Here is a 20,337-nt window from a genome sequence, read left to right as displayed (position 1 = left end):
GTAATGTTTGGTTGATATCCCGGGAGGTTTATTCTTTTCTGAAGGGAAACTGAGGATCTGTGTGTCTGGGGTGGATGGGAGGTAAGAGGCGGGTTCTGGGAAGTATGAAGGGATGGGAGCCTGCAGTCAGGATGTGTTGTATGAGAAAAGAATAAATAAAAAACCAAAAAAATGAAAATGTGAGATAGATATAACTGTATTTGTCTACATATATAATTAGAATCTTATTTAGTTGCAAAAGTACGAGATAATAAAATTTGCAGTTAAAGGACAGAACTAGAAAATGGTACATTGCTTGAGATAACTCAGACCCAAAAGGACAAGCATAAATGTGTGCTCTCCTATTTGGGTATCCTAGCTCCAAATCTTTATATTTGAGTACAGAACCTGAAGTTACCATAGGAGTCAAAAAATGAAAGGGGCTATGAGGGAAGACAAGATTGTGTTTCAGAAAAAGAGATCAATAGGACACAGGTAATATAAGGGGGGAATGGGGTGGCTTAACTAGAGAAAGGGGTGCAGTGCAAAAGGAGAATGAGGCTGGGCGGTGGTGCCACCTGCCTTTAATTCCAGCACTTAGGAGATAGAGGCAGTCAGGTCTCTGTGAGTTTGAGGCCAGCCTGGTCTACAAGAGGTAGTTCCAGGACAGGCTTCAAAGCTACAGGGAAACTGTGTCTCGAAAAAAAGAAAAACAACCAAACCTAAACCAAGTAGCCAAACAAACAAACAAACAAACAACAACAATCAAACAAACAAAACAAAAAGAACCCCAAGGAGAATGAGGAAGGAGAGAAAACTAACAGTAACAATGTTAGAAAAAGCTATAAGGAAATATTATTTTATAAGTTTGCTTGAAAATGCACATTATGTGTGTGTATTTATCATTCTAGTGGAGGTTTAGCATACAGAGTGATAGTGCTTCCCATAGGTGTTGTAGATTTTATACCATATACTTCGATGCCGTGCAAGGACAACATCCCTTCAGACTGTTGCTCAAGTTGGTTCAAGAGTCATCCCCCAAACAATATAGGCTGTTGTCATTGCCTCTGGCTAACAACCAGAACTTGAAGATCAGATCCTGTTACTGAAGACACCACACACTTGCAGCACAGTACTTGGGGACTCAACCTGTTGCTCTCTTTCCTGAGGAGTAGCTCTCACATCCAATACTATGCAAGCTTCCAGGAGAAAAATAACCCATTGTCCTACCCAGATATAAACCTGTGAAACACAACAATGACCAGCACTGACAAGATCTCCCACTGATGCTATAGTGGTGCTTAGATCTTGAGTATTCCAACGGTTGTCTAATAGGGCCTAAGGCCTTCTCAACAAGGGGGAAATCGTAGTTGGTTCTAAAACTTTGTCAGCTACCCATGACTGTAGATGTCATAGAACCTAGAGTTAAAACAACTACTACTGTCTTCCTAAACTGTATCTGTGTGTGTATGATTATATTTTCAACACTTATCCTTATATCCATGGATATGGTTTTTCATCCTTCATCAAAGAAGCCTCATTTTGCAGCTGACTAATGCTACTGCATAGATTCACAACTAATCAAAATGCAGAGAATTAGTAACTATGAAGTATCCAGTTCCAATTAGTACATCTATAACAATTCCCATGCACCTAAGGCTCAGGTAACATAAGATCAGTGCAAATGGAAAGATTGTAAAAGGCACAGGACCGGGACTTCTGAGGCATTTATCTATATCTATCTATCTATCTATCTATCTATCTATCTATCTATCTATCTATCTATCTATGCAATAGAGAAGTAATAATACATTGAGCAAACTAAAGTCAGTATTTGTAGAAAGTCTGCTTTCAAAGCTGATGATCTCTTTATTATGGAAGTAATTCTTTCTATAAAGTTTAGATTGTCTTAGTATTTCAGAAATGGAGAGATAATTATTTGAATACTAACATTTGAGAAGAAATAGGTGGCCAGAGTTATTTCAAAATCAACCAAAATCTACATTTTCCTCTGTATTCTTATTATAGAGAATTTTTATTGACCACAGAAACATCTTAAATTATGTGACTAAAAGTCTTTCTTTATCTACATCTGTCTTTTCTAAGAAAATATGCACAATTATCTCATACATTAATTACATAATGTTTTCTGAATATGCTGTTTTGTTCACAACCCACTTTATTATTTCATGTATAATTAATTGTAGATATATCTACTTTTACTTTCTAAGAACTGAAGGTCTGGGGTTGCCAGTGTTCACAGAAACAGTGCTTACCTGTAGTTCTTACGTGAGAGATCTCAAAAATGGATGATTTGTTTGCCTTTCTTCTCTGTCCAGATCAGTGCACATTACACAACGCACACACACACACACACACACACACACACACACACACACACACACACACACTGGGTGTTTAAGGAACTATGGTTCGTGGGGTAAACACAGGTAATGAATAAATAACATAAATGTTTATTTTTCCCTACCCTCAAATATGTAACGCTGTCTCGTGAGTTGGACCAACCCCAGCTGTTCCATTCACAGACTCGCTTGCTCTTGGGAGTCTGTCTATCTTGTATTTCTGTAATTACTTCACCAGTTATACTTTAAGTACTTTTCACAATGGCTTGTTTGAGTCTAGGTATCATGCCATATAGTGCAGGATCAGAAGAGTGATGTTCAAGCCAATATATTCCTTGCTGTTTTGACTTCTTCCAGACAGCTGCTCTGCATAGTCTCACAGCCCTCTCTGGTTTGTCAATACGGGTAGCACTATTTACCCTCTATCCAAAACACTGCACTTCCAGTTCTTTTCTCCTTTAATCAGTTCCCATCTTTGTTGCTCCACTCTTTGCTTATGTTTATTGGCATTCAGCTGTAACTGTTAGGGGCCTCACATCAGCATCTGTTTCAAAATTGGAAGCTATTTACCTCTTTACCAGAAACAGTCCAGAAATAAGGCCTGTTCTGAATCAGCTCGTAGCTGAAATCCTTGTGACCCTGTAACTTCCTAGAGCAGCTCAACTCACTTAAAATTAGTTAACTGATCAGTTGCACAGGAGGTTTGCCTATTACCTGATTGTAAAGCCCTGTGATTTTTTTAGATTATTGTAAAAGCATACAGTGGTCTCCACCACTGGGCGGAGAGCGGTTTACACAGCTATGCAGATCTGTCCTCTTTCCTTGCACTTCATTAAGTCACTCTCCCCTCCCCCAGCTTTGTACAAACTCAGCAGAATATAGTAAGAGGAAAGCTAGGCTGAGAGCTTGCGTCAGAGAGCCAGAATGCAATGGTCAAATCTTTTCTGGACTCTGAATGTATAGACTCAAGTACTATATTTTTGACTAGGTTGGTCACAAATTTTTCTCAAAAGATCCAGCACCCTTGTTTCTTTATCATAGCTCTGAACTTTTATCTGCCTGCCCCACAGTATCTCAAATAATAGCTTCCTCTATTAATTTACTTCTTCATCTTCTTGTTTGTCCTATGGCCACTAGTCATAAGAATGCTGTTATTTTTTCCTGTGTAAGGTACCATTCTATACTTTGAATTTGAACTGTCCTATGGCATCTAACTTAAATGCTGTCTGTAATCTTCCTTCCTCTCATTCAGAGATGCCAGCTCCATCCACGACTCTTGTCTTTGTGCATAGCATAATTCTTCCCCAGTAGGCATGTCACACGGATTTTTATTTAATTTTCAAACGTTTTTATTTATTCAGTGAGAATTTCAAACAATATATTTTTTAATCATATTCTTTCCCATTGTCCAAACCATCCCCTGTTCCTAGTCCCTAGCAAACCAACTACAGGTTCACCTAGACTTAGAGCCTGCTTTTGATAAACCCAGTATCACTCTATTGAAGAGAATCGACGTTTTCTCTCTCAGCAGCTATCAATTGCAAATAGTCTCTAGGCTAGAGGTGGGACTTTCTGACACCCTCACCTTCTCCTCCTTGTTGAAACCCTGCCTGTCTTGAGCTTGTGCAGGTCTTGTGCCTTCAGCCACAGTCTCTTTGAGTTCCTATGTGTGTCTTTCCTGTTGTGTCTGTTTTTTTTTTAAAGTCCTCCACCATTCTGACCATTAGGATCTTTCTGACCCCTCTTCTACATAGCTGAGTGCTAGATGCTGGGCTGTGTAATCCGCACATTCCTCAGCTCTGTAAAGCACTGCAGTCTTCTTCATTTTACAAGTAGGGAAACTGGGAGGCAAAATAAAATGACATGGTCAACAAGTGACAGAGGTTACCAGACAGAAGTTAGTCTTTTTACTTTATTACTTATTTATTTACCCTTTTAATTTCTGACAATTCCACACACGTATAAAAGGCATTATGGGTATATTCTCCCCGTCACTGTCTCTCCCCGCCCCCACTCCTGTGATCTCCTTCTTCACATCGAGTCCTACCCCCACTTCCCCTTACTGCATGTGCATCCGCCTTTTCTGTGATGTGCTCTGATCCTTGCAGAGGGAGATTTTTTTAATGGATATTATTTTCAGGACTGAGCACCATAGTTGTGTTTTTTTAGCACCTTGACTCGTTATGAGTCTCTGCATTAACTGTTACCCACTGCAAAGTTTGGTCTTCATTAACTAACTGATAAAACACTAGGCTGTGTGTTTTTCATCTGCCTTTAAATCGACTGATAGCTCTGCTGTCTTCTGTCATCATGATGACGTTATTTGTTTCAGAGCTTGTCACTGATGGAAAACCAGTGGATACCACCACTTAATGCCACTTTCTTAGTTTTCTGTAGTGTTAGTTATTGAACTGTAAATGATTAAGGAATATTTTCTATTTCCTGGGTTCTAATGTTCTCTTTCCCTAACTCACCTTTCTTTTTGGTCTTCCCCCCCCCGCCCACATACAAATGAGTTTTCATCAAGACAAAGCCTTGTTTCTGCCTTTCTTATTCTATACAAGTTTTTTAGAGAGCTCAGAAATGGAATAGTAAATAAATTTAGAGCTTTAATTGATCTAACAGTGGCTTAAGAGATAAATCAGTAGTTAAGAGCATTAACTCAGAATTTGTTTCCCAACACCCACACAGCACCTCACAATCACTTGTAACTCCAGCTCCAGGGGACCCGATGCTCTCTTCTAATAGCTGTAAGCAACAGCTCTCTCTCTCTCTCTCTCTCTCTCTCTCTCTCTCTCTCTCTCTCTCTCTCTCTCTCTCTCTCTGTCTCTCTCTCTCTGTCTCTCTCTCTGTCTCTCTCTCTCTGTCTCTCTCTGTCTCTCTCTTTGTCTCTGTCTCTGTCTCTCTGTCTCTGTCTCTCTCTCTCTGTCTCTCTCTCTCTCTCTCTCTCTCTCTCTCTCTCTCTCACACACACACACACACACACAGACAGAATAAATATTGTGGGATATTCTATACAGAAGTGAAAAGTGGGGAATGTAAACAAAAAGAAGATAAATGAAAGTACAAAGAAGATATTAAAGGCCAATTGTTCTGAGGTCCGTCTACTGTTACACCATTAGAAGGTAATTATGATTAAAAAAGGCTATTACAGGTGTTATAGGGTATTATTATTTTTATTACTTATTTATTTGCCTTTTCAATTTTGACAATTTCACACATGTATAGAGTCATTCACAAAGTAACTTAGAAGTAAAAATATTGTTACCATCATAGACAAAATATAAACATAAAAATAGCAATTAACAAAAGAGCAGTTATCCAAAAGGAGGAAACTAAGAATGTAGGAAATAAAAAGAAATGAGCCAAACAGCAGACGGTAGCCAAGAGCTTAGTAACTGTGTTCTGGCTGGATATTCTTAAATCATACTATAGGTCAAAATGAACAACGGCTCAATGTTTGCTTCACCTAATCTTCCTTCCTTGTGTATGGTCTGGGCTCATGTGATCATCTAGGACCCCAGGTGTTTTCTTGCTTATGGTTCACCATTGCTGTGGGCCTCAATGTCATTTGCATTTGATTGTTTGAAAGGAAAAAGCCACATAGTTTCTGAGAAAAAAAAAAACTTGTTTGAGAACGGGCACGCATGGAGTTGCTCACATGCTATTGCTTAAGCACAATCTCATGCGTTTAGCTACAGCAGCAGTTTGCCAGTGTGTGGCTGGATCCTGGAAGAAGATGAAACAGAGCTTCAGTGAAGAACAACAATGATCTGTAATTCTTACACAGTGAGATCAAAAGATTATAGTATCCAATCTTGTTTATGCATTAACTTTCATTTTGGGTTTTGAAATAATGCATATTTTTAGTGTTCATAAGAGCAAATGCTGAATTTTTTGGCATAGAAGACAGAAATCCTCAATTAAACTAGAATTTCAGACTATTTTTGACACTTAAATGTTCTTATTTCAAGAAATAATGTACAAGTCAGGAAGCAGCATTTATTAGTATCTCAGTGTTTACATGTATAATGTTTTTATGTCAGTTCTGTCTCTTGCTACTGAAGAAGTAACCTAAACCTTAGTCGTCATTTAATAGTTAAAGGTGTGGAAGTTTAGGTCCTGCCTTATATTTATCTATTGACAGAAACCAGACACTCATTAAATTCCTTCGTGTTGAAGGGACATTGGTTTGGATATTTTATATTAACTTTGTTAGCTAGAAACCTTGGGTGACTGATAACGAAACAAAGAGATAGAACTAATATTTTCTCGAGAAGAAACAAAGTAGATAACTGTGCGGTAAGTGTATTCCTGCAAGTATACAAGAGGGTTTAGTATGACTAAAATTCACTATGCACATGAATCTTACATGTACACAGCTGAGAAGTGTACAATCGACAGAACACAAACTTAAGAGGGGAAAATGGGTGACATTGAAAACAATCAGATACAGGACTGAATGCAGTGAGTGGATGAGATAGACTGGAATAGTCCTGTGAGTATTATACTGCCAGAAGAAGAGAATTGTGACTAGAGTAACCATTCACTAGTAAAGTCCATTTGCCTTGAGTACCTGGGATATGTGATTATTATAGAGGACTGGATACAGTCTGGAAATGCAAATTTATACCAGAGTATCTTATTATTTTATCTTTTATCTCCTCAAAAATTAATTCAAACTTTAAGTATTCTTTGAAGTATTAACCATGCCATGAATTATTAACTATTTCTCCTTGTTGTACATTTAACACAAGAACTGATTTCTGCTCTTAAGAGAAATAGTACAAAGAATGTTCAACCTTGAGCATAACTCTATGTAAACCTTCTCTGAGATTTTCTTGGGCTGTACTCCTAGAAATGCAAGCAGTAGGGCAAGCATATTTTCCCTGGAATGTCTTGATGACATCGCTAAGAAGGAAGTCTCAAAAGAAAGAGGAGGCTTTCTGACCTCTCAGCCCACACCACGGCCCAGACCTATGCTTCCGCTCTAGAAGGATGGGTGTAAAGTGTCTGTGAGGATCTGGTATGAACTAACACTATCAGCTCCAGCGAACACTGGCCCTTCCTTAGGCTATCTCCTACTAAACATGTAAAGTGGTAGGTATCACCTGCCTTCTGTGAGCCTCAAATCTCTCCATCCTCCAGTGGGCATGTATTATTAGTCGCTTCACATTAGGGTTGTGGACATTTTGCTATTGTGAAGTTGACAATCCCTTTGAAAAATACGCCTATATTTGTTAATACCTTTGCTATTTTCTCAGTCTTATCAAAATGAGAATTTCCTTGTTACACATTTTTCCACCGAATCACAACTCTTTAATCTCTATTTCTTTTTTTTTCAAATAAACATTTTAATGGCCTGGCAGCTCCCACAAAGTCAGCAGCCACCAGTTAAAGAAAAGACCATTCATTTAAGAAGAGAAGTGTCAACACAGGTTTCCACAGCAGAGGGACCCTATATATGGTGACAAGCGAATTCGGACTGGAATTAGCCAAACAACATCATCACCCAAAATAAATGCAAGGGGCATGTTGAAGGCCCCTTTCCCACTCCTGGACCCATCTTCTATTAACAAAGCTTCATGGGACTTCTCTTTTTTATTATTATTTATTAATTTCTATTTCAATATGACTATACCAAGTGAAGGCATGATATAAGTTGACTCGTTTCTAAAACAAAAGAGGAAGGTGTTTAAGAAATCCTATAGATAAGGTCTGTTATATGAAAGCTTAATAATGACCATATCCATTCTTCAATGTAAATGCATGCTTGCATGCATACACATAGAATGGCTGATACACTAGTTTTGACACAAGCACCAGTTGTCCCAGACATTGAGCACGATTCATGGTATCAACTGTTTTTCACCTATGATTCTCATAGCATTATATCATCTTCACAAATTAGTCACATAACAAGTGGGGGTCACCTGGGGTACCATAGTTCAACATGGAGTAGCAATTTAAGCTTTCGGTTGAGAAGCTTTTTTTTTTTCCTTTTAAAGGATTTCAGATCCGGAGGGACTAGAGTTACAGACAGTTGTGAGCAGGCATGTGGGTGCTAGGAACTAAACCAAGGTCCTCTGGTGAGCAGTCGGTGATCTTACCCACTGAGCCATCTTTCCAGCCCTGAGAAGTATTTCTTGACAAGATCTGGGCTTTCTGAAAAGGATGTTGTGATCCATTAGTGATGTCTGGCTTAGTGAAAAGAAATAATAATAATACTGGTGACTGCAGTCCTTCACTAGAGAGAGCACTGGTAATGAGTCAAATTACCAGAAAATGATAGTAGCTTTTTATTTTTTATAAAGATTTTAGACTCTGTGTGTGTGTTAGTGTTACATCTGTGGCCCCGGAGGCCAGAAAAGAGTGTCAGATTCCCTAGGGCTGGAGTTACAGGTGGTTGTTAGCCAACCAGTATGGGTGCTGGATCCAAAGTCGTGTACTCGGGAATAGGAACTTCACCACCGAGCTGCCTCTCCTGGCCCAATGAGTACAGTTTTGCTATTTTATCCTGTATGGGCATTTTACCAAAAACATGAATAATTTTCAATATTAGAAATACTATTTTAAATCCAATATCTTTGCTAATTTTCAAAGAAAGTTAGTTTTTAGAGAGCAAAATAGTAGATGGTTTTTCAGAGAGTAGACATTGCCAAAATGTTAAGTGTTCCTTGAGACTTTGGTCACTTTAATACCTAAGCTTAGAGCACATGGGATATATTGAAAACAGAATAGGATGCTTTTTTCAGTTTCTCAAAATGGTTTGTTTTATTTTCATTATGCAGACACACACATATGTATTGATTGAGGATAACTTATAAGCACCACATGAGAATAAATCTCTAATTAGCATGTCTGAAGAAGTGTCTTGAGTGTTGTGTAAACTCCACATGCCTCAGAACTCAACCACTGTTGTAGAACAATGTGCTTACCATATATCCATGCCCAATTTATTGCTTCCCAGAGATGGCAGTTAATATCAATTTCACACCGGTCTGCAGAGCTCAAGCAGGTGGGAAACTAAGCTGAAGTCATAGGGTTGGTTTACTGATTGGTTAGAGGAGGAGTAAATGGGGGCAGTAAGGACATTCAGTTAAGTGTTTTTGTTATTGTTTGCTTTGCTTTATTTTCTGTTTGAGGCCTGGGGTCTCCTTTGATTCTCATAAGTTACCTCTTGGCATACAGGACACAGGATTTCATCATTTTTGTTTCTAATGCTAAGTTCCACCACGACTGCCGGGAGTTTATGTTTAGTTACTGGAATCCTGGTTTCAGTTAATAAATATTTCAAGTCAGGGGAGGAAGTGAACAAACACAGAAAGAATATTTTAACTGTGTCCTTATGCATTCTGCAGCCTTATTGCTCTTATATTTATTTTAAATGTAAAACAGTTGTTTACTTGATGGGTTGTTTTCCATACTAGCTATCCTCTCTGACTGGAACCCAGTGGGTTGTGAGCACTAGATGTGAACGTGGGGATTCTGATGTTACACTGCCCCCACGTGGCTGCTCATCTCAAGATGGACATGCTTCTGAGATAAAGAAATAAAAAGTCAGATACTTTGCTTTTAGTGCAGTGTATGTTCCTTGTTTCCCTGCTCTCTCCAAAACCGTTATCATGAAGGGATGTTGTATTTCGTTGAAAGCTTTTTCGGCATCTAATGAGATGTTCATGTGGTTTTTATTCTTCAGTTTGTTTATATGGTGGAGTACATTGACAGATTTTCGTATGTGGAACCATCCCAGCATCTCTGAGATGGAGACGACTTGATCATGGGGAATGATGGTTCTGGTGTGTTCTTGGATTTGATTTACCAGTATTTTATTTAGTATTTTTGCATCAATGTATGTTCATGAGTGAGATTGGTTTGTAATTCTCTTTCTTAGTAATGTCTTTCTGTGGTTTGGTTATCAGCGTAATTGTAGCATCATAAAAAAGAGTTTGGCAATGTTCCTTCTGTTTCTCTTGTAGTGTAATGAAAGCTTGTGGTGTGCACATCACAAACACAATCCGCACACACACACACACACACACTCACACAACCTTGTACACACCCATCAAGATCCTCTCCTAAGTCAAGCTTTGTGTTTAAGGAGATACAGGACATCCTCTAAAGCTGATAATCTCTCTGAAATAAAGATAAGAGGACTGTGCATTATTTTCAAATATGCATGATGGTAAGATTTTAGTTACGAACTCTAAACATAGTCCTCTATTAAAAACAACTGAATAAAAAAATATTTTTTGTCTGTTCTGTTTGTCTACATGTTTGGTATCACCATTTCCAAAATTTGACTAGAAATTTCTTCAATAGCTTTTTTTTAGAAGTAAAAGCATATTATTTATTTATTGTTTTTATTTTAACAGGTGTATAAAATTGGTAATTATGCAGTACCATGTAATGTTTTAATGTGTATTCAAATTATGGTTCTGTTTGTTTCCTTTTACATTTGACACAAGTCATTCTGTCTATGCCGGTTAGAGAGCCCTCAGCTTCATAATTCACCAGGTGCATCCTGAGTGCTGAACTTAGAGACAGGTGCCTCCACACATGGCCTAACATTGTGCAATGTTTAAATCACATGAAATATATCTATCTCTTCAACATTCATCATTCATGGCTTAAAATATTAAAATTTATTCTCCTGTCTTTTTAACATCTATCACTTAGATCATTATCTGTAATAACATCCTGTGCAATATTTCTTACTCTCATTTAATTGAAGTCTGGTGCCATTGATCAAAGCCCTGTTCATCCCTACCTTCCCCATTCTACTATCCTGTTCTAGGAAATTCTTTTTTGTGTTACCTGCACATGCATAAGGGGATCTTGCGGTATTTGTCTCCCATGGTTTGCTTCATTTCTTGAAAAGAGCTGCAATTCCATTTGTATTGTTGCAAATGATACAATGTCATTCTTTTGGGGGTGTATTCCATTATGCATATGTACTACATTTTTAAATTGCTGTAATTGAGTGTAATTTAGTATCTGGATGACATTACTGTATCAGTTGTCTTGTTGCTGTATCAAAAGTGCCTGACAAAAGAAACTGAAAAAAAAAGTTTATCTTTGCACACATTGTGGCAAGAAAGTCAAGGCCACAGGAAGCCAAGATAGCTGATCACGTTGTGTTCAAAGTCAGGCAGGAAAGGGATGTAAGCTTGACTCACTTCTTCCTCCTTCTTCAGTTCAGGACCCCAGCCTAAGGAGTGTTGCTGCCAGCAGTGGGTTTTCTCACTTCAGTAAACTTATAATCTTTCCCAAGCATGTCCCATCAAGTGGGCAATGGAGATTAATCATCACAACTTCCCACTGGAAAGCCTTTTATTTAGAAGACTACATATAATTGAGAGGGAATTTAGGAACTACTAAATAGCATGAAATAGTTTTCAATGTCATGTTACGCTTCTTAAAAATATTTTCTAAAGGGACTTAAGTTTATTACAGATTTACGTGTGTGTGTGTGTGTGTGTGTGTGTGTGTGTGTTCTGTTAGGAGCAGCTGGGCTGTGTCCCCGGTACCCGGCCGCCCACATGGCTAGCTCTAGCTTATACCCCAAAATAATTACACGGAAACTGTATTCTTTTAAACACTGCTTGGCCCATTTCTATCTAGCCTCTTCTAGGCTAGCTCTTGCACCTGGACTAGCCCATTTCTTATAATCTGTATAGCCCATGAGCTGGCTTACCAGGAATGATCTTAACCTGCATCTGTCTGGAGTGGGAGAACCATGGCAACTCACTGACTCAGCTTCTTTCTCCCAGCATTCTGTTCTGTTTACTCCACCCACCTATATTTTAACCTATGAGGGCCAAGCAGTTTCTTTATTGCTTAACCAATGAAATCAACAGATTGATATGACACTCACACATCGTGTGTGTGTGTGTGTGTGTGTGTGTGTGTGAGAGAGAGAGAGAGAGAGAGAGAGAGAGAGAGAGACAGAGAGAGACAGAGAGATATTTTGTGTGTACCAAGTCTGCTCAGGTGCTCACAGAGGGCAGCTTGGCATTACAATCTGTAAACCACACAGTTTGGATGTTAGTAACAAAGTCTAGTTAATCTGAAAGAGCAATAAGCACTCTTAATCACTGAGCCATCTCTCCAGCTCTCCGATTCTTAATTTTTTTATTTTTATTTGTGTGCATGCAAGTGTGTCTGTATGCTATGGAGATGCAGGTGTCTGCAGAAGCCAGAAGCAGGCTTCAGCTCCCCTGGAGCTGGGGTTACAGGCAGTTCTGAGCTGCTCAGTGTGGGTTTCTGGCACACAACATGGGTCTTTGAGAAAAACAAGAAGTGCTTTTAGCCACTGAGCCATCTCTCCAGCCTCAAATTACATTTATTTATGGGGAGTGGTGCACACATTGTGGCACACAGAGAACAAATTTGGGATTTGTTTTTATCCATCCACTATGTGGCTACCAGGGTTCAAAATCAGATTGATGGCCAGTGCCTTTTCCAGACAAGCCATCTCAGTGGTTTCAAAAATTTGACGGGGGGTGGGGGGAAGGTTGTTCTGTTTTGACTTGATTTTTGAGACAGAGTCTCTTTATGTAGCTCTGCTACCCTGAAACTTGCTATGTAGACCAAGTTGGTCTAAAACTCAGAGTTCCACCTGCATTCAGATGGTTAGGATTAAAGGTGTGTGCCACTATGCCCAGTATGGGATTTAATATTGATGATTTCTCTTAAACGGTAATATAAAGAATGAAGTCTGTTTAACTGCTTACTTAAACTGAATCTAATTAACAACAGCATTAAACATTTTCTATAAGTTTAGGTTTCAGTGTATGTTGTGTATGTTTTGTACCAATAAGACCTTGGTGTCAGAGACCTCCACTTCTACTTTCAGAGAGCTTGCTGATGTGAGTCTTGTCTGTAGGCCTATGTGCCTACTCCAAGAAGCCAGTGCATTGGTCTTTGTGTGTTCCTGTGTCTGCCCCTATGCGGTCGGTAGGTGCCGGCATGAGCCTAGGTACATACAGGCTGCTGCCTGCCTAACAGTCTGTGCTGGTAAATAGCTTCTTATCTGCCCTTGACTCCTCACAACCTTGAGTCTCTTCAACCTCAAATCCTCCCACGATCCTCTGCCTTTCCTGGATCAGCATTTGGTCATCCCCACATGGTTAGCATCTTGGTATTGCAGAATGCAGAACATTCCTACGATTAAAACAGGCGCATGCCCAAGATTGAAAGGAGTAGGTGAATAAGGACCCTGGCTTCAGAAAGTCACCAGGAGCAGCTCAAAGGCACAGAAGAACCCATTCATATTAGAGAACTGGTTTAACTAATTTGCGGGGAAGGACTTGCCACTAGCACTTTTAAGGGATCATAGATAATTCTAGTGGGTACCATTGAAACTTCTGTCCCTTTGGATGCTGGATTAAATTCCGCTAAATAGATTAGCTGACTAGTGAAGAACTGATTGAGTATTTCTCCAGCCCGTGCTCCCATTATCAAGTTGTCAGCTTTCCCAGAGGATGGCACATCCATCTAGCTCCTATTTTATATTCCAGCCGATACCCAGGTCTTCGCTTGACATCACTGCATATCTTCCATAGTCTCAGCAAACAAGCTCTTTGTCGTCTGTATGCCCAAGTCCAAACACTTAGTCCTCACAAATGTGCGGCTTCCAGAAGCTGTGGATAGAGGCAGAGTGGTCCTCTGGGAACAGAGAATTCTGCACCAGACCATGAACTTGCACAGATTCCCTGAACCCGCTCTCCCTGCGGTTCCTCCCTGTGATGTGGGGACGCTATGAGAGAATCTTTGGGTGGGTTTGGTGAGACTTGTGAGTTATGCACCTAAAGCCTTAAAACTGATAGATGGCAATGAGAGTGTGAACTGCTGTAGTTGGAGATGAACAACATCTTGCCTCTTAAACACCTCTTACTTCCAGAGTAACAGAGTTTTGTGGGCAAAATAACATTGGTAAATTGGATCGGTAAATCGGGCCCACCAAGCCTATTGCAGATATTAGCCTCAGCCCTAACTACCGCACACAAGTTCGTCTTCTGAGACTTTGATTTCGAGCTGTAGTGTTGGAAATATTTTGAGTTATTCATGCAGGGCTTCAGAGAAATCAGAGAATATGCAAAACCATAAATGAATTAACCTTACTTCAAGCTATATCCCCACCCGCTGTGCTGTTATAGAGAACACAGAGTCAAACCCCTACCTTTTAGGTCTTGGTACAAGACTGGCACAGAAGCAAAGATCTTTAGCAGAGTGTTTGTTGGTCAAACAAACTTAGAAAAGGGACTGGCTGCCCAGGGACTATTCTAGCATCAAGTGAATAGTGACTATGTTAAGATAGAAGGTTTAAAATTTGCTTGCTATTTCTTCATGACAGGTTTGAATAGAAATGAGTGATTCATAGTTCACACGTGCACGCCCTTAGGTGTTGTGGTTTGTTTTTCAGATGGGAGTTAATGTGGTGGACTCTGCTGTATCTGGGCTAGGTGGCTGTCCTTATGCAGAAGGTGCTTCTGGGAATGTAGCCACTGAGGACGTGATATATATGCTTAATGGCATAGGACTTAATACAGTAAGTTCTTTTAACATATTTTTAAATATTCGTGCTTTCTTTTCAGGTTCAGCTAGGCATACTTTCTCAAACTTAAAGCAGCAGAGGTCAAAGTTTTCCTACACATTTGCTATTTGCTGTAAGGCACAGAAGGAAAATACAATGAAAGCATTTCAGGGACTTAGTTAGTGCTTGTTCCTATAGTTCAGTCCCTAATCACGTTCTCATTCCATGATATAAAGTTTTATGAACTTCGAAATAATTTTCCAAATATTATCTGCTTTGACTTTGCATACTTCCTGTGTGAGAGCTTGTGTCCTTGTGATTACAATGCTTTGTAGTTTTGGTTTTTTTGTATGGATCCTCATAGAATATGAGATTCTCAGGCAGGCTGTGATTATTATGTTGGTCTCAGACTTCTGACATTTTTCAAATGGTCAGTGGAAAAGCAAAGTTTAATTAAGCTTGAGATGTAAGATACTAGGTGGCAAGAACAGCCTCTTTCTAAGTACGCGCAATGGTAGGTCTTATATGCTAACACCGGCTGAAACCAACACTGAGATTTCTTTATGCTTAGTAACAAAATCTATCAGCATAGGAGAAGTTCTACGTTTTGGGAAATGTAAGAAAACTATTCTGAGATTACTGTACATCCAAACAATAAAAACATCAGTTAGCTACAACATAAATTCCCCCCTCTCCTCCTTTCTCTCCAGTCTCACTGTAATTACTCCAAATATCCCACAGCTTCCAACTCACCTGCCATTACATTCTGCTCCTCACTGCGTCTCTCATTTATGCTTCCATGTGGTTCTGACTGGTTGTTTACATCATGCCTTACTTTATCTAGAAAGTGAGGTACCACCAACTGGTCCATTCCTAGCGTCACTCCGACTATCATAGGTAAAGATGTAAGGGTCTTGGTACATCCTTGGCATTCTGTATTTTTATTTCTTCATGGCCCCTAGAGTTGTATCATGATAATGTTTATTCTTCTAGTTTTCTGGACAGTCAAAATGCAGTCATTATAGCTTATTCTCACTCAGTGTCTAACATACAGATGCTCAATAAGTATTCATTGACACTAACAAACACTAACAGCTGTTGTCTATAAACAACAAAATCTATTGCTCATCTTCTCTGTAGAAAATATTGGCTTATTTACACAGTGGCCTAATCATTGTTTTAGAAGGCAGGGACTGAAAATGAAGAGAAATGTTCCTTTCTTAGAACTTAAATGAAATGAACTGAATCTAATTAACAACAGCATTAAACATTTTCTATAAGTTTAGGTTTCAGTGCCAAATTCCAGAAAACCAAATGTCACCCTGGTTGAGTGAAGGAGGATTTAAATACTAAGGAACACTACAGTCACTATGAACCACAGTCCCAGTTGCTTATAAGAGCAAGTAATTATAGACTCTTAGCTCTTTGCCAAGTGTTCATCTCCTGCACTAATTGTGGTTCCAGACTTGCATTTGAGTTCATCACTACCTTAAGACTTTATCTGCACTGCAAGGATGCACATAGTATGATTCTGCTTAAGCAACTACCAGTGAGCTTGTATTTCCTCCAAAAGAAGATTTGCTGCATAACACACTCTGGCCTGTTGGTACCCTCTCCATTACAAACAACATCTGTGGCAGGTTTGCCCATTGCTACCCATATGCACCATGGCTCTCTTTATCCTCCATATAAGTATAGTAATTATAATTATGAGTGTGCAATTGCCTGTGTACACATAAGCTTCATGAATACAAAATAAGGTATAATCTGTGAAATCACACGACATATCGTATTACTTTCTAGACATCTGATAAATGACAAGATTAAATACAGTATTTTTATAATCACATCAGTTAATTAAATGAAATTATAGAGAAATACCAAAGGAAAATTTTTCTTGAGATAATATTAGCATATTCTATGCATAATTGTTAGAAATGGAATTCTTACAAAGTTTAGAGTAACATTAATGACTGAAATATTCCATCAAACCCTTGCTGGATCTAATTCAGAAATGTAAGACATATGAAACTATTTAGCTATCATTGGATTAGGAATTTGAATTAAAAAGTAGACTCAGATGCTCCATGACAAAAACAAATTTCTCGAATCAAAAAGAATGTTGCTACCCTGAAAACACATTCATAATGTAAAAGAAGATAAAAGCCATTTTTAAAGAATCATTTTACAAAACATTTTCTTAGCCATTATTTAAAAGAGTAATAAAAAGAGTGTTCCGAAACATCTCAAGAAAGAAAAAGTAAAATAAACATGTTATGAAACATTGTGAATTTTTATTCTTGTCAATTTTAGGAGAAACTCAGTTTCCATACATATTAAAAATAACTACTAGCAGTTTTCTAGCAAAGATTAATTTTCATTGTTGTCTGACTGTCTCTAGTTGAAGAAGGATGTAACGGCATGTGAGATGCTGCATGAAGGCAAACATATGTTGGACACGCCCATGTATGTGTCCCCCAGGCACAACAAAGTACTGGGCAGAACACTGTCATTACTCCAAGGCCCACAGATGGGGACTGTGCCCTCACGTTGGCCTTCACACCGACTCCAATCTATCATTCATAGATTCTCCTAAGCCTCAGTTACTTTTATTTATCCTTAACACAGACAAAATGTTAGGCACAGAAGGTGCCATTATATATAAAATTGTATTCTAAACACTGCATATTTTCTCTGACTTACAGTTCTCCATTTCATACCATGTCACAATTCTGATTCTGTATATGGTAAATAAAAAAGAAAGAAAAAGAAAAGGGGGAAGAAAGCATTCATCTTTCCTGTAATACATAAAAATGCATCCAGTTTGTTTCTTTATATATAATAAAAACATTATTTTTCCCAATTCAGTTTCTCACTATAAACTTCTCCAATCCATTATTATTTTAGCTTCTCTTTTCTAATACTTCATGGCCTGTTTTCAAATTCTACAAGTTATCCTTCTTAAATATCAGAGGTGTTTGTGAATTAGACTGTTATTCAGAGGAGTCTCCTCCATATTATGTCTTAGTAAAGTAGAGAAATAAAGCACTTCCTACATAGTTTTTGGAAATAAATGCTGACCCTGAATCTATAATGAGCAAACCAATGTTTCATAATTTTAATCAGTTAAGCAACTACTAGTGAGGAAAAGGATTTGCTTCATCTCTTTTCTCTTTCACTCTTATTCCCCATCCCATTCAGTGTCTTCTCTCTCTTTTTTTTTTTTTTTGCCAGGGTGTGAATCTCTACAAGGTGATGGAAGCTGGCGACTTTATCTGCAAGGCAGTGAATAAAACCACAAACTCCAAAGTCGCACAAGCTACCTTCAAAGCCCGACTTGAATGAATCTAGGATTTGAGAGTTAAAAGATTCATTACAGTCCCAATTCATCACAGAATCATTAATGCTAACCCATTTTGAATGGAGGTTAATTTAAAAAAAAGAGCTGGGAAAGAAGCGATGCTATGAAAAGATTATCGCTGGCTAGACCACGACGTAGATGGAAGGCAGTACCAGCCGTCGTTTGAATTGCAAGCTGAGACTTAACACTGGTGGGCAGCCTTCTGGATGTGGACAAAGCCTGCTCATTTGCGTTTACAGAATTCATTTAATTTTTACCTTAGTCGATGTGAAAACTGACTTCAGATTTTTCGAAGTATCCAGTACTGTGTTAATCCTTCACCAAGCCAGCTTACCACAGGGTACATGTTGTTAGTAGTTTACGAGCGTCGACACAACACAGAGTGTGTGGCCCTGATGCTGTGTTTTCTGCCTATGGATCCCGACTTTCCATTTGCCAAGTTTGTTAAGTTATGGACCGAGAGCCAAATTTTCATCTGACCCTACATAATTTTTAGCAATAGAACTTTTATACTTCAAGTATGGCTAACATCTGTTAACTATTTCAATGACTTTACTGTGCTCCAAGATGCTGTGGTCAATGGCAAGATGCCATATCCTGAAAATACATCATACCTCCCATGTTTGCTCCACGCATCCAGTTTGCTGTGTTTTACAATTATATCAATTGTAGAAAACATTCAGTTTTATTTAAACATAGAGGAACTCTAAGGTCTAGTTTTTGTCCTGGTGTCTAAGGGACGGCGATGTCAGGAGGCTGATACAGACGCCAGTCTATTTCCATAATATCTAGTTGACTTCTGAATTGCAAAGGAAATTCTGTTGTGATTTAAAGAATGTTAATATGATTTTTAACTGATAAAAATTCTGTTTCCATTGACTTTCTGTACCCTAGATCTACTTATTTTGGTTTGACTTTAGGATGCTTCTTTTAAAGTTGAAGTGGTAGAAATGCTATCTATTGTGCCAAAATAAACATTGCCAGGGAATAACAAAATTAATACATCAAAGATCAAGGACCGGAGATGGCCCAGTGGTTAAAAGCACTGACTGTCCTTCCAGAGGACCTGGATTCAATTCCTAGCACCCACATGGTGATTAAATACCATTTATAACTCCAGTTCAGGATACCTGATGGCTTCTTCTGGCTTCTGCATGTACTAGTCAGGCAAGTTGTACGTGGCATAAATGCAGGTCAAACATCCATTAACATAAAATACCACAGACATTTTAGAATGCAGTAAAGGTATTAAAATGAAAATATTCCAGAAAATAAGAAAGATATTGATTAGAATCAAAATACCATTAAAGGTACATAGTACCTTTAGAGTAGAAACATATGGGTTGACAAAGAAACATAAATTTCCATGGACGGCTCCAGCTTGTCAGCTTGTAACATGGTTCTTCAGTAGGCTCTGTGACAGCGTGCTTTTCTTCCAGAGTACTGAAAGCAGTTCTGTGCTTGGGGGTCCAGGTTGGAATATGGATGAAGCAGAGGCAGCAAAGATGCAGCCAGTTATGAATATGCTTCAGCACCATCTTCCTGCAGGCCTCTCTTGCACACAGGGTGGTGTAGTTAGATTTGTAATTGCTCCCATGAGCGTACTGGGGGTGGTACTCTTAGGAGACATGGCTTTGTTGGAGTCGGTATGGACTTACTGGAGGAAAAGTGTCATGCTGGAAGCAGGCTTTGAGGTCTTATATATGCTTAAGCCATGCCCAGTGTTTCCGAGCACTTCCTGTTTCTTGTGGGTCAATATGTAGGACTCAGCTCCTTCTCCAGCACCATGTCTGCCTGCACACCACCATGTCTCACCATGATGGATTAAATGTCTGAAACTGTAAGCCACTTCATTAAATGTTTCCTTTCATAAGAGTTGCCGTGGTCATGGTGTCTCTTCACAGCAATCGAAACCCTAAGACGGCTGCATCAAATGTGCTGATCCCTTCATTTTCTTGGGAAGTTGATTTTTTTCTCTCTCATAGTCATGGAGTGCTCAGTTTTGAGATATTTGGGGAAGCATCTACTTATGCAAACTACTTGTAAAAGTAGTGGCTAGTGTTTTTTTTTTTTTTTAAATGAAGCTCTGAACTCTT

At 38.8% G+C, this 20,337-nt stretch overlaps 1 protein-coding gene across 4 annotated transcripts in view; it reads left to right on the top strand.

Annotated features, from left to right (window-relative positions):
• The window catches only part of Hmgcll1 (3-hydroxy-3-methylglutaryl-CoA lyase like 1), a 114,666-nt gene extending 94,550 nt beyond the window's left edge, over window positions 1–20,116 (top strand). For 3 of the 4 annotated variants that reach the window (XM_075965221.1, XM_075965224.1, XM_075965222.1), the window contains 2 exons: window positions 14,770–14,895; window positions 18,115–20,116. In XM_075965221.1, the coding sequence (XP_075821336.1) occupies window positions 14,770–14,895; window positions 18,115–18,225 (237 nt within the window). In that variant the 3' untranslated portion in view covers window positions 18,226–20,116. Of the gene's footprint in view, window positions 1–10,041; window positions 10,126–14,769; window positions 14,896–18,114 lie in introns of those variants that run through there. The other variant, XM_075965223.1, reaches the window with a different exon arrangement.
• Window positions 20,117–20,337: the final 221 nt, after the last annotated feature.

Source organism: Microtus pennsylvanicus, chromosome 3 (assembly GCF_037038515.1).
Source record: "Microtus pennsylvanicus isolate mMicPen1 chromosome 3, mMicPen1.hap1, whole genome shotgun sequence".
NCBI classification, from domain to species: Eukaryota; Metazoa; Chordata; class Mammalia; order Rodentia; family Cricetidae; genus Microtus; species Microtus pennsylvanicus.
This window is presented reverse-complemented; position numbering and strand designations above follow the sequence as displayed.